At 41.6% G+C, this 14561-nt stretch overlaps 1 protein-coding gene across 1 annotated transcript in view; it reads left to right on the top strand.

The window, feature by feature from the left end:
- me1 (malic enzyme 1, NADP(+)-dependent, cytosolic) overlaps positions 1-14177 on the top strand; it is a 145023-nt gene extending 130846 nt beyond the window's left edge. The window contains exons 9-14 of the mRNA XM_080720338.1: positions 874-987; positions 6043-6148; positions 6569-6711; positions 7735-7908; positions 12102-12200; positions 12667-14177. Coding sequence (XP_080576464.1) covers positions 874-987; positions 6043-6148; positions 6569-6711; positions 7735-7908; positions 12102-12200; positions 12667-12834 — 804 coding nt within the window. The 3' untranslated portion in view covers positions 12835-14177. The remainder of the gene's footprint in view (positions 1-873; positions 988-6042; positions 6149-6568; positions 6712-7734; positions 7909-12101; positions 12201-12666) is intronic.
- Positions 14178-14561: the final 384 nt, after the last annotated feature.

Genomic DNA, 14561 nt, shown 5'->3' with positions numbered 1-14561 from the left:
TGACTTGCAATACACAGCGAAACACGTCTTAGGGGCACACAAATGAACACAAATAAAGAGGATTCTGCATATATTACAAAACATTTTTTGGAAGTAAAAATGTCAGGTTCATGTTGATTTTACTTGATTTTAATTGGTAGGTATGCTTCCATCACCTAATTACTGTGTTTGTAATTGTGTGTAAGAAGTAGCAAGTGTAACTTGATTTATCTGTAAACAGACAAATACAATGCTGAACCGGCTTTTGTAATATTTTATACATACTGTACACAGAATCTAATTGGGTCAACAGGGGGAATATATAACTATTGAAGATATCTCAGCAGTATTTGGAGTTACATCATGAAAAGGTTACTACACCACCCAAACCTCTATGAGAGTTTAAATGTGCTTTAAAACAGTATGATGAATCACAGTCGACTGAGCAATAAACCCTTAATAACAACAGAAAAAAGCTACAGGCCAGTTCCCTTAACAGGAAAATGGCCATAAAAACGACATTGGCACAAATATCTTCTAATAGGGAGCACTATTTTGTTTATTTGTTTAGCCTGTGGCGTGTGGCCCTGGCCTGGAGTATAGCCATTACCCAATTAAGCTTGGTATGAACATAAATTCCTAATAATACATTTTTAGAATAATTGAAACCATGTCAAAATATTCTGCAAGTGAGAACTTGATTGGATTGATGTGAGACTCTAAAGATTGATTTATCATTCTTCGTAAAACCCTTCTTACAAGTGTGGCTTAACAAAAATTACATTAAATAATGTATTTTTTCAGTAGTGAATATAAATTAATGTTTGTGGCTGCTGTCTGTATCTCTCTCTCTCTCTCTCTCTCTCTCTCTCTCTCTCTCTCTCTCTCATCCAGGCTGCCATGGGGATTGCAGAACTGATCACCATGGCGATGGAAAAGGAGGGACTTCCGAAGGAAGAGTGTTTGAAAAAGATTTGGATGGTTGACTCCAAGGGTCTCATCGTCAAGGTAACTATATCTTCACGTGCGCACACACGCACACAGACACGCACACACATTTCAATAATTTATCTACGTCTATGAGATACAGTACAAGGACATATATTACAAGGTGCTGTAATAATGTATAGTCAGCAAATCCTGGACAAATATACAATAACCACGCACCATTCAAGGGTACAAGTAACAACGCCTTCGCCATATTTGGCCACTACCGATAGTAGAAGAGTTTGCAAGCCGTTTAGCTGCTTTTTTGGCATCCCAAGTTGTTGGAAGCCTCTTACAACCAACCTATGTACATGTGTAAGGCTGCCAAAGATGAACACAAATAGATTGCACCTATAGCCTAGCTCTGTGATGGTTCGTAGGAGCGGCTGGTATTTAATTACTTTGGTCTTTCACACGCACGCACGCACGCACGCACGCACGCACGCACGCACACACACACACACACACACACACACACACACACACACACACACACACTACAGTAGTACTAGTAAGACGCCTCAGGGCGACATGAAATTCGCCCTGGCCAGTGAAGTATATTGGACCAGTTACCCATATATGGAGACCCCTGCATGATAGTCAACAATGTTATGTCAAAACATGCTCATATATGGGCATTCCCAGATATGTCCTTAATATTGATGACACACGGTAGGGACAGGGATCTCCATATGGGCATAACACGTATGTTAATTAGGGCCTGGGTCTGATGCCTGGGGATCTCCATATATGGGCATAAGGGGGTACCCTTACAGGGCATCATCTGGGAGTGCCCATACTGTATATGGACATTTGGACGTGAGTTAGGTAACCTAAAGAGACACCAACGTGTCCACACCACATAAGAGCTTCAATCAGTTACATATTCTGATGACAATTTTTTTTTCTTTCTTTTTTTTTTTGCGTGTGGGGGGGATTTATTTATTCATTAGGGAATTTAAGGAGCCCGTTTTCTACTACAGCTATGACGCAATCGCTGTTGCGGTCCAAATTGTTAAGCAAAGAGCCATCGGCGACGGGGTCCCGACAGGGTAAACAGTGTGACAAGGGTTTCAGTCAGTTGGGTAACCTGAAGAGGCACCAACGTGTCCACACCACATAAGAGCTTCAATCAGTTACATATTCTGATGACAACCATAATCTCCACACTTCACCCAATGACTTGTCCACCAGATGGCGATGACCACTCAGGCCATGCTTAGAGGTGGAAAGAGTACTGAAAAATCCTACTCAAAGTAAGAAGAGAATTGTTACTTTCGTAAAAGTAAAAGTACTACTGTAGTAAAAGCCAATGAGGGACCAGCATTCCTGGTGACGTCACCATCAATAAGTGCGACCTGATATAAACGTAGAGGGTTTGATTGATTGATTGATTATTTTATTAGACAAAAATGAAGAACAGTACAAGTATAGTCAATACAATTGAAATGTAGTACAGTACAAGTACAGTTAAACACCATGCCTAAAAGGAACATCAATAAGACCTTTTACAGTCTTTTTCACATTGAAAGCCCTCTGTATTTACTTCATGGACATAATAAATAGCAAGCAAAAAGCTAAATAATCAAACCTCGGTTCGAAGTGAAGCGGTGAACTTTTATTCTATGTGTTCTAGAGTTATGAACTCTGTGACCTATACATTCTTTATATTCTGAATGAATTAATGATTTTATCTGGAGGGCCGAATTGTCATGTGAAGCTTGACCAATCCTCAAAGTATCCAATCATCAGGCCGGGACGGACACTACACACATACGTACGAACGGACGGACGGACGGACGGACGGACGGACGGACGGACGGGACAGATATATGACCATATATGGACATGGGACACACATTTTGTTTTTGAAAAACCCTATTCATTCTGGACTGATATTCTGGACGTACGGGACAGATAAAACCTGTTCATTCTGGACTGGAATGACCATATATGGACATGAGGTGACAGACATTTTGTTTTTGATTGCGACCGTAGGGAGCTACTTACTGTAGAAACCTCCACCGGCTGTCCGTGGCTGAGTCAGTCAGTCAGTCAGTCAGTGAGTCAGTCAGTCACACTTTTGCCCTGCTCATATCTCCGCAACCGTTGCGCCCATCCATGCCAAATTTTGCACACACACTCCTTGACTGCCAAACTACAACCTCCAAGGACCCCCGGAGCCCCAGGGACCCCCAGGTCCCTGGGGGACCCCCAGATGTAAAAAATGACCAAATGTGCTCACACGTCACACGTCACACTTTTTCCCTGCTTATATCTCCGCAGCCGTTGACCCGATCCATGCCAGATTTTACACACACACTCCTTGCCTGCCAAACTACAACCTCCAAGGACCCCTGGAGCCTGGGGGACCCCCAGATGTAAAAAATGACCAAATGTGCAAAAATGACCAAATGACCACCCCAACGGGGCTGTTCACAGGGAATTCCCGGGGACCACCGACTCCTGGTGCTCCAGAACGGATGCAAAAGTGGTGGCGCCCCCAGTGGAGGACCCCCTGCCACTGCAGCGCACATAAAATGCCGTAACTCAGGCTAGGAGCGTCCGGGAGAGCCGGGGCCGGTACCTATTCGTCCGCCAAGGCAACGCGGAGATAGTAGAAGAGATTGCAAGCCGTTTAGCTGCTTTTTTGGCATCCCAAGTTGTTGGAAGCCTCTTACAACCAACCTATGTACATGTGTAAGGCTGCCAAAGATGAACACAAATAGATTGCACCTATAGCCTAGCTCTGTGATGGTTCGTAGGAGCGGCTGGTATTTAATTACTTTGGTCTTTCACACACACGCACGCACGCACGCACGCACGCACGCACGCACGCACGCACGCACGCACGCACGCACACACACACACACACACACACACACACACACACACACACACACTACAGTAGTACTAGTAAGACGCCTCAGGGCGACATGAAATTCTTGGCCATCTGGCCAGTGAAGTATATTGGACCAGTTACCCATATATGGAGACCCCTGCATGATAGTCAACAATGTTATGTCAAAACATGCTCATATATGGGCATTCCCAGATATGTCCTTAATATTGATGACACACGGTAGGGACAGGGATCTCCAACGCGGAGACCCCACCCCTCATTTCTCACATGGCCCTATTCTAGCGCCACCTTCAGGCCGATTTTTAAAACACATTTTTGGACACTGCTCCTACAGTTTTTGCCCTAAAATCACGAATATCACTACACAGCATGTCTACACTCATGTCATCAACATGGATCAGGAAGATTTTGGAAAAACACATTTTTGCCCTATTTGTGGAGATAAGCCACCTACGGTCGCTTATCTCCCGATTAGGGAGTCTTACTGGTAAAACCTGTTCATTCTGGACTGGGATGACCATATATGGACATGAAACACACATTTTGTTTTTGAGAAAACCTGTTCATTCTGGACTGAAATGACCATATATGGGCGTGGGACACACAAAGCCACTCATTGGAAGCGGCTTTCACTGCTTCAAAAACATTCAATAATATCACAGTTATAAAAATACTATACAGTATCAGGAAAACAAGAGGGTAAGGGGGGGGGGGGGTTGCTCACTTCTCGCCTGTCTATGGGAGAAGTGATAACTACCTCCTTCTCTGGCCTCCTGAAAGGTGAGTTTTCAGGGCAGTTTTGAAGGATGCCAGCGAGCTACATGTTTTAAGGGAGATAGTCAAGGAATTCCACACCTGGGTGGCGGTGTTGTAGAAGGAGAATTTACCCATACTAGAGATTTGCGCCTGCTTCGACTCTTCTAACCGCTCTGTAGAAAATCATTTTACAAAAAAGGATTTTCTGTAAAGGCAGTCCAACATTTTCATTCAATGTGAATCCATGTCTTTCAACGTACTCCTTTAATTCAATGGGTCGGTGCTCGGCCAATCAAAGCTTGTGCAACTCCTCCCATTTTATTATGATATGATGTCACGTGAAGCTTGACAAATTCTGGAGATTGGCCCATTTATAGTCTGGTTGGCAAGATCTTTGGACATATGGCCGTTTATGCCCATCAGATTGGCTACGGGCCCCTCTCGTGGCCCTTATATATGGCCTGGACGTCACTCTGTGTCTTTCCAAGGGTTTTCCCATTGGATGACATCAGTGCAGACGCAGATGCAGACACGCAGACATTGATTTCCCTAATTTATAGATGGATATGTATCCATATACATACAATATATTTTATGCCCATACATGGAGATCCCTCTCTGAACCAGCCATACAGATATGGGCCATGTCTTGGCCCATCTGGCCAGAGATTTATATCGATGACATCAGGGATCTTCATATATTATGGCCTTAAAAGGGATTATGGGGAATACCCATATTTGGACTTTTACATAGGTGATGTCACCTGTGATATCACCTGGGTTGTCACAGTGACAAGGGAACCAACCCATAGACTGTAAAAATGTGTACACACAGACAGACAGACAGACGGAGACAAGCTGTGACATTTCTCATGGTAAACGGCGACCTTCTGTCTCAAAAGCTCTGTGTAAAAAAAAAAGTTCTATACTATATAATATAAAGTAGTATGAATAGAATCCTGCAAAGGTCTTTCTTGCTTCATTTTAGTGTCATTTTAGAGGTGAGATTGCATAAACACAACTGTGCTCGTTGTAAATGTTGTGTTGTAAATTGTCAGCTGTAAAAAGCTGACTTTTGCACACCTACAAAGACCATACGAGGGCCCCAATGTACTGACAGTGGCATTGTAGTTCAGATACACAAGCTGCCTGTGTATTGGTTGAATGGAGTGTATAGGAAGTCACTCTGATTGTCTAAAGTACAAGGTTGCTTTGCATTTGACTGAGGTTTGACAGGTTCTGTCAAGCTGAACATCAATGGATGGATGGATGGATTGATGGATGGATGGATAGATAGATATGTAGATACTTTATTTGTCCTTGTGGAAGTCCATTTAGCTTCCATCAGGACATCTTGCCTCCCTCAAACAGGACTCCTCTTTCTCCCCTCCCTTCCTCTCCTTCTCGTTTCACCTTCATGTCCATCTTCCCCTCTTCTGCTCTCCCCCTACTATTAGGGACGAGACCACCTGACTCACGAGAAGGAGAGATTTGCCCACGAGCATCCGCAGATGAGGAGGCTAGAAGATGTGGTGCGGGAACTGAAACCCACAGCCATCATAGGTGAAAACAAGCATTTTTATTCTCAGAAAGCTAATTTCAGACTATTTCCATATGCATGTTCATCGGTTGAGGCACCCTTGAACTGAATGTATATTGGTTCTATGTTGTAGAAGAGAACTGACACTGGAGCAGCTCGGACAGTGATGTAAAAAGGTTTTAAGCCTTTTTAAGGTGCTGGTACATTTGGTACAAGAAGGACTGACTGACGTTTCAGGAAGATGCAGTAGCATTGAAACGTCAGTCACTCCCTCTTGTACCAGCACATTCATTAAAAAAAAAAACTTTAATTCTCTGAGCTGCTCCAGTGTCAATTCTCTTCTACAACTACTGCTGTTCCTGCTCCTGGGACGCACCAGGCTAGCCATATTAGGCTGAGGCGTGCCGGTAGAATCCCTTTCTTATATTGGTTCTATTTTGCAGGTGTGGCGGCCATTCCCGGAGCCTTCACAGAGGAGATAATCAGGGACATGGCCTCCTTTAATGAAAGGCCAATCATCTTTGCCCTCAGCAACCCAACAAGCAAAGCTGAATGCACAGCTGAACAGTGTTATACAATCACAGAGGTACTCCATCTGAACAGCCTTCTGTCCATTTGTCTTATGCATTGCGTGTGCTCTCAGTTAGTCAGATGTTTTAGCTGTGAGTTTTATTTAAATACGATTAAAAACATAATAGCTGGTTCACGTTTAGCGTAAATAAATTCAACTGTACTATAATATTTGTTCATAACAATGGGACGTTTCCCTAGTGGCATTTATTATTGTATGGATGACCAGAATTAATCGCACTATCATTAAGTTCAGTTTATCTCAAATATTTCTCAACCCTATTTAGAGAAATGTCTCAAAGTGATTGACTTAAATGCATATTAGGCATACGTGTATGCAGTACAACTTTGCTAAAACACATTTTTAGCAACCCCTTCCACATTATTTTCCTATGAGCACCAAACTACATAAAAATATTGTATGGACCAAGTTCTTTTAAATAAGAACCTTGTTCTAAGGATACTGTATAAGCCAATAAAATAAAAGGTGTGGTCTAAAAGTAAAATGTTCATGAAGGTTTTCTGGATTGATACGAAACCTAGATGGTAACTTTGCTTATTGCTGGATTGATACGAAACCTAGATGGTAACTTTGCTTATTATGACATGCCCAAATTACAGTAGTAGGGTAGAGTTCATGTGTTAAAGGGTAATCAATATGGGGCGCATACCACATAGGCGCATACCACATAGGCATTGCCACATAGGCATTGATGCCTGCTGGCGTCGCCGGTTCGATTCCCGATCCGGACGACCTTTTCCGCATGTCGCTCCCCGTCTCTCCCCCATTTCCTGTCAGTCTACTGTCCTGTCCAATAAAGGCATAAAAGCCCCAAAAAACAAATCTTTAAAAGGGTAATCGATATACTGTAAATGTGGGGAATAAATATAATTAATGTCTAAATAGAATAGCAAATGCCAGACTATTCTGATATTTTCTTAAAGTAATATCACTTGACAGTAACTGTAATAATATACAGTATATCACTCAACTTTTACAAGCCCTTTGTTACTCATAACATTATACATAATGCCGTAGGGACGGGGCATCTTTGCCAGTGGCAGTCCATTTGACCCAGTGACCCTTCCAGATGGGAGGAAGTTCTACCCTGGTCAGGGGAACAATGCCTATGTGTTCCCAGGCGTGGGCCTCGGGGTCACCGCCTGCTCCATACGCCACATCAGTGACGACATCTTCCTTACCACAGCAGAGGTACTGTACATATGTGTTGTGGTGTTGTACTCACTAAAGTATAATTGAAAGCTAAATAAATGGATGAATTCACTGAACTTAACAGACAATTAATCACAAAAAGCAACACATTTCAAGGCTTCGTCATGAATAGGTCATATAGAAGTAGTGGGGGAAACCCCAACTCTGAGGTGCTCAGAGTTGCCAGGCTGGAAACAGTACAAAAAAACTACAAAATGTAGGAAAAGGCAGAATTTTTGGTCAAAGGCTTTAACAATGCCAAATAAATAAGATGAGGGATTTATTATATTCTTATACTATTCTTGCTTCTGGTAAATACCTCTTTATTTGGGCTGTGAAATAGGGAACAAAACTCTTGTTTTCACTGCTCTCTTCTGTGAACCTTATTTCACCCTGCCTCACTCCTTTCCCATGTATCTTATATTTGTATCATTTGTCAAACTTAGAGCTAAGTCAAACTTAGCTCTAAACCCAACCATATCTCCACATGCATTGTGTGTATCTCTCAGAGGTGCAAAGTAACTAAGTACATTAACTCAAGTACTGTACTTTAATGTAAGTACAATTGGTATTTTGACTTTACTGGAGTATTTCCATTCCAATGTTCAGTACTTTTACTTCTACTCCACTACATCTCAGAGCCAAGGCAAATATTGTACTTTTACTCCACTACAATTATTTGAAAACTTTAGTTACATTGAGTGCCTAACACGTTCCCAGACGTTTTAACGATTCCCCCTGCGTAGTTCTGCGGCCTGTTAACTGGTTACCGTGGTAACCAATAGCCAGGGCACTTCCACGCTGGCTATTGATATGATCTTTCTAGGGAAGGGAAAATACTCAGTTTCCCATGATGCCTTGCAAAATAATGTAGTCAGGACATCCGGCCGTCCATTGATATGTATTCATCATGACTGCAGAAAAATTGACATATCTCGTCTTCTTTTCCCGTGCGTTTGGTCAAAACTGACCCTTTTCTATGGACCATAACTTACGCACAGATCATCGCAGTTGCATTTTTTCTTCTCCGCGTGAAAGAAAAGACGTCTGCGCACACAATGGACACATGCTGTGCACATGGAGTCCCCGAAAGTCTGGTAAATACAATAGGAAAAAGCCTTGGCAGTTATCTACATTAGTTATGGCAAAACTACGGATGTCAAAGTGTTGGTTATTAGTTACTTTGTATATTTTGATTATTATTACAAAATACACATTGACCACTTCAGCCCTATGTACATTTCGGCCATTTCAAAATAGCCGATCTACAAGCTCACAATGCAATGAGTACTTTCTACTTTTGTAAAGTACATTTCTGGACTTTTATTGTAACAGAGTATTTCTACATTGCAGTATTGATAACTTTAGTAAGTAAGACATTGTAGTACTTTTTCCAGCACTGGTATCTCTCTCTCTTCCGTAACTCAGAAACATTGCTTTGTGCTTTCCTCACCTCAGCTGAACTGTCTCTTTGCCCTTTGTTTTTACTTCATTCTTCATCACTACTTCTTCTTTCACAACTTCATTCCATCTACACAACGTCACACACTAGCCCGTGAGCCTAGTGACTGCGGGGCATCGATTGAAACAAGCCTTTAATCTTGCCTTTTCATGTGTGAACTGTGTGATTTGATTGAATGTGAGGCTCGCCCACATTAATCTCACACTGCTGTAAGATTGACCTCCCCCTGAGATGTGACCTTACCTTACCAGAGACAAATGAATGACTTCTGGGCCTTGCAGAATCACTTTGATTCAGGTTTAACAATTGCAATGCTGTTAGCCTTGTGGAGTGTAAGTCTTTATTTTTCTTTCTTGTGCTCTTTCAAGCATGCATACGCACACACACACGCACGTACACACACGTGTACACACACACACACACACACACACACACACACACACACACACACACACACACACACACACACACACACACACACACACACACAGTCCAAGCATGGTGCATTTGAAGTATCACAGTACAACGTACAATGTAGATCTACAGGTAGCCTAGGGATTTTGTGAAAACCACACAACACACAACCACACAGACAAATCTATACGCTCAAGAAAAAAAAGAAATATATAGTATATCATTAAACTCATTTAATCATTCATTATCATTAAAATAATTTAAAAATTGCATTAGTAAATATAAATAATTGTTCAACGAGTGATAAAAGTGATAACACGTGTTATATATCTGTATTCACAGATATGAATTGTCCCTTGTTTGAAAACTACTGGCCTAACAGTACTGTACAATACATCATCATAGGTCATACCACATCATAAAGACAGGTTGGGGTACTGAACAGTTAGACATCATAAGACTTATGCATAGCGCTGCTTCTCAGGGAAGTGGGTACCCGCCACCGAAACAGACGCACGAGACCAATGTACTTTTTGTCTCGTGGGCTCTTGTTGAAGACGGTGGTTAGTTCGAAAGCACTTATAAGCATGTAAACATGCCTAACACCCACTCATTTGACATAATCAATCTGACATTCAGACCATGCATTACTACCTAATAAGAAGACTTAACATGTTAAGGAACAGATGTGCTGAACACAGAAGAGGCAGAAGAAAGGCACGTCAGACATAAAGCGGCATGCATGAAAATCTTTATTGCGATTAGAGGAGAAGACTAAGTGGTTTTTAAAGACAAGGCTTTCAAGGTACAAAGCAGTACATACTGTGAAGCTAAACCAAGGCCAGAACAAGATGACGATGGAACCTAGTGGATCGCCATTCCACATGCACATGCACATGCACATGCGTGCACGCACAGCGTCAAGATGTGTTGAGGTTAACACTTCAATTATAACTAAAAGGAAAATAAATTCATTGAAACTCAAATAAAAACAACAAATTAACAATGTAACCAAATAATAAGAAATATAATTACATTTAAAAAATGTTTTCCATCACGTGACTTGTGTGTTGAACTCGCACGTGCACACATACATGCACATTGCATCATCCCACTCCCACTTTAAAGCTTCGGCATAATGGGGAAGTATTAGTTGTCATTAGTGATTGAGATTGAGCTGAAGTTACCCCACCAATCATCTCTGGGGAGCCACACAGACCGATTTGCATATCGATGTCCAAAAACGCAAAACCTCCTATCTGAAAAATTCACTTTGTTGGGAAAATGAAAAAGAAAATGTGTGTTCAACATTAAAACCTATGTACTATTACATGACATTTTTTGGCAAAATGAGGGGCAGAACGATCTTGCAGACAGACTGACCATGTGTAGCATAGACTGTTGTCCTCATTTCAAGTGAAATCCAAAAATCATGACATTTGCAGATAGGTGGTTTTGCATTTTGGCCATCGATATAGTCAGAGACATAGTCAGAACAGTATTCATGTCCATGCACACACATGATTGCGCGACTGTGCTTGGTACTATGTACTGTACTAGAAGTTTGCGGCCCTTCGGGCCGCAAAAGTCTAGAGTTCAGGCCGCTGCGTCAGCCCTCACCGCCATGTTGCGGCAGTGTGGTGTGTGTAATGGCCAAATATGTTTTTTTTGAGAAAAAATAGTTTTTTGAGAAAAAATAGTTTTTTGAGAAAAAATAGTTTTTTGAGAAAAAAAAAGTTTTTTGAGAAAAAAAAAGTTTTTTGAGAAAAAAAAAGTTTTTTGAGAAAAAAAAAGTTTTTTGAGAAAAAAAACATTTTTGAGAATTTTTTTTTTGAGAAAAACATTTTTTTTGAAAAAAAAATGAAAAAAAAAATGTTTTGTAAAAAAAAATGGTGATGCGATGACGTGGTGTATACGGATGTTACTGCGATTGAGGTGAAAGAGAAAAGTGGAAAGTTGTGAGCTAACTATTAGCTATTTTGTGTGTGTGTGTGTGTGTGTGTGTGTGTGTGTGTGTGTGTGTGTGTGTTCTGGCTACGCCCCCCTCGGTTGAAATTGGATCCGCCGGTCCCATAGCTGGGAATACGAGCCAATGGACGGCGGTCACCGGTCACCATGGCAACGGGGGGCCAATGATAGAGTTAGGGCGGTATTCCGTGAGTTCTACCGACATACATCTGATCTACATCTGATCTAGCTATGAGTTGAGGTGGATGTGAAGTGGGCGTGAATGGGCTTGGAAGTGGGATGCGGCTCTTAGAGGAATGTATATATAAGATGCTGCATGTCCTGAGCTTTGGGCTTGTTGTGTCATCAGGCCATTGCTGACTTGGTGACGGAGAAGGACCTGGCAGAGGGAAGATTGTACCCTCCTCTCAACACCATCAGGGATGTGTCCTTGACACTGGCCGTCAAGGTGAGCATAGCATTTGTACCGTTCTGCCGGTGCTTCGTGTGTCTTTCCCACAGAATGGAAATTATTAAAGAGTGCGTTAATCGAATAGATTTTTGTACATCCTGAATAATAAGAAGATACAAAAGGGCAGAATGAAACCTGTGCCTTGGTTTCAATGTTCCATTATGCATTAGATCACACAAAACGCCTTTGGCTAGCCAACCTTTTTCACATTAATCAAATGTTTTAATGGAACATTAAAACCAAGGCAAAGGATTTCATTCTAGACATAATAACCCTTTTTGTGCTGTATTATTGAATGTTCAACAGTTTAGGATGACGCATCAGATGGGTTGTGGATGGAGCGCGGTGGTTTTAAAACTTTAGTTACTTTACTAAATCCCTGCACTCTTTGGCAACTTGCTATAACACAATGTTTATATCAACAACAAAAAAACTCCTTTGTAAAACTGTGTTTTGCTCGTAGATCGTCGAGTACGCCTACGAACACAACATTGCGACCCTTCAACCGGAGCCGGCTGACAAGGAGGCATTTGTCCGCTCCCTCGTCTACAGCACAGACTATGATGAGTTTGCAGTGGACGCTTATCGCTGGCCAGCAGACACCATGACCATCCAGAGTTGCAAACTGTAGGTCAAGTGCACAAAGAGACAGACGCCCAGGGAGGCCACCAGGAAAAGAGAGAACCATGCAACTACTGAAGTGCAATATCATCACCCGCAGCGATGTCAATGTTTCTAAGAGGCCACGTGTAGAATTTTCTCGTCGATATGTTGCTGTGAAATTAGCTGTGGTGACACATTTTGATGCTATACAGCAAGAAACTGGACTAGTGTTACACAGTAAAATCGAAATGTAAAATGGTGCAGTAAATGGTGCATTTATATAGCGCCTTTATCCAAAGAGCTTTATAACGTGCACACATTCACACAATGACAGTGGAGGAAACAAACCATACAAGGCGCCTACCTGCTCATTGGAAGTAATGTGTCTTGCTCAAGGACACTTAGACCAGGGGTTTTCAAAGTGGGTGACGGGGCACACTGGGGTGCCGTGACGGCAGTCCAGGGGTGCCGCGAGATAATTTGATAATATTTGGAATTTATTTGGACACTTGAATAAATATACAAAGTTATTTTCAGTCAGTTCTAACCAAAATGTCTATTATCTCAATGTTTTCCTCGCAACACAATCACTAAAATATCGTCACTGTTGGACAGAAACCTCGTATCTCCAAGTTTCAAATGTGTACGTCTTTTGGTAAAGCAAAGCCCTGCTTCATCATACAAGACTGTCGCACAAAACGAGTGAAAACAGCCGATCTGCAAGCACGGCGTTGTGTGCTTGTAGATCTGCTGTTTTCACTAGTTTAGTACATTTTATAGATGATAAATACAAAACGAACGGTTTTGGACATACAAGGTTTCCAACCGACAACAACGATATATGCTATAAATATAAGGTGCTGGGAGTAAAGATTTTAATGTAGGGGTGCCTTGGATTAAAATAAATATTTATGGGGTGCCCTGAGACAAAAGTGTTTGGGAACCCCTGACTTAGACAGTAACCCATGGGGAGCCTGGGATCCAACTGGGAACCTTACAATTCCCAAGCTGCCCTCCTGAGCCACTGCCGTCCCCTAGAGTGTTAATTTAACAGATTTTACTGTGTAACATCTTTGATCTGTTTAATAGTTTTTGGCCTTTTCAGGAGTTCTAGGGCCCAAGTTCCTTCAACCATCCTTCGTAATAGAGAATAGAGTGGTAAGCTAAATATAATAAGTGCAAATTAAAAGAGTAGCTTATCGTGGCTATAGAATGTAGCACCAATATTGTTGTACGCACAATTCATTTTACATTGACATGAGAAAATTCACAGGTTACCTTTTAATTGTTCTGTAAAAGGGAGTTATCGTTATGATTGTGTCAGCTAAAATCCAAATATCAAACATTGTCAAATAAAAAGTTTTAATTGATGTTTACATTGTGTTTTCTTAGTCGCCTACATGTGTTTGTTCATCTTGAATTATTAGCACTCAACCCCCGTTGCTCTATTCTGTAAACTTGTGTACATACTGGTAGTAAGGTTATAAAGGTCTGGGATTCAATCTTCGGATCCAATAGAGCATGTGTTTGCAGAACATATGTTAGGTACTGTGATACGAGGGGGCCATTACAGGCTCCTATGATGACTTGGTATACTATAGATCTGTCTTAGTAAATAGCACCCGAAGTGTGCACGGAAGCTATTAAATAGTGACGTATGCGCGGTGCCATCTAATGTTCCTCTCATTACAATGTCGCTATCTTGATGTTATTTATCAGCTGTCACCGCAAAATAGAACATTATGGAAAAATAAT

This window comes from Nannobrachium achirus (assembly GCF_963921795.1).
Source record: "Nannobrachium achirus genome assembly, chromosome: 2".
Lineage (NCBI taxonomy): Eukaryota > Metazoa > Chordata > Actinopteri > Myctophiformes > Myctophidae > Nannobrachium > Nannobrachium achirus.
This window is presented reverse-complemented; position numbering and strand designations above follow the sequence as displayed.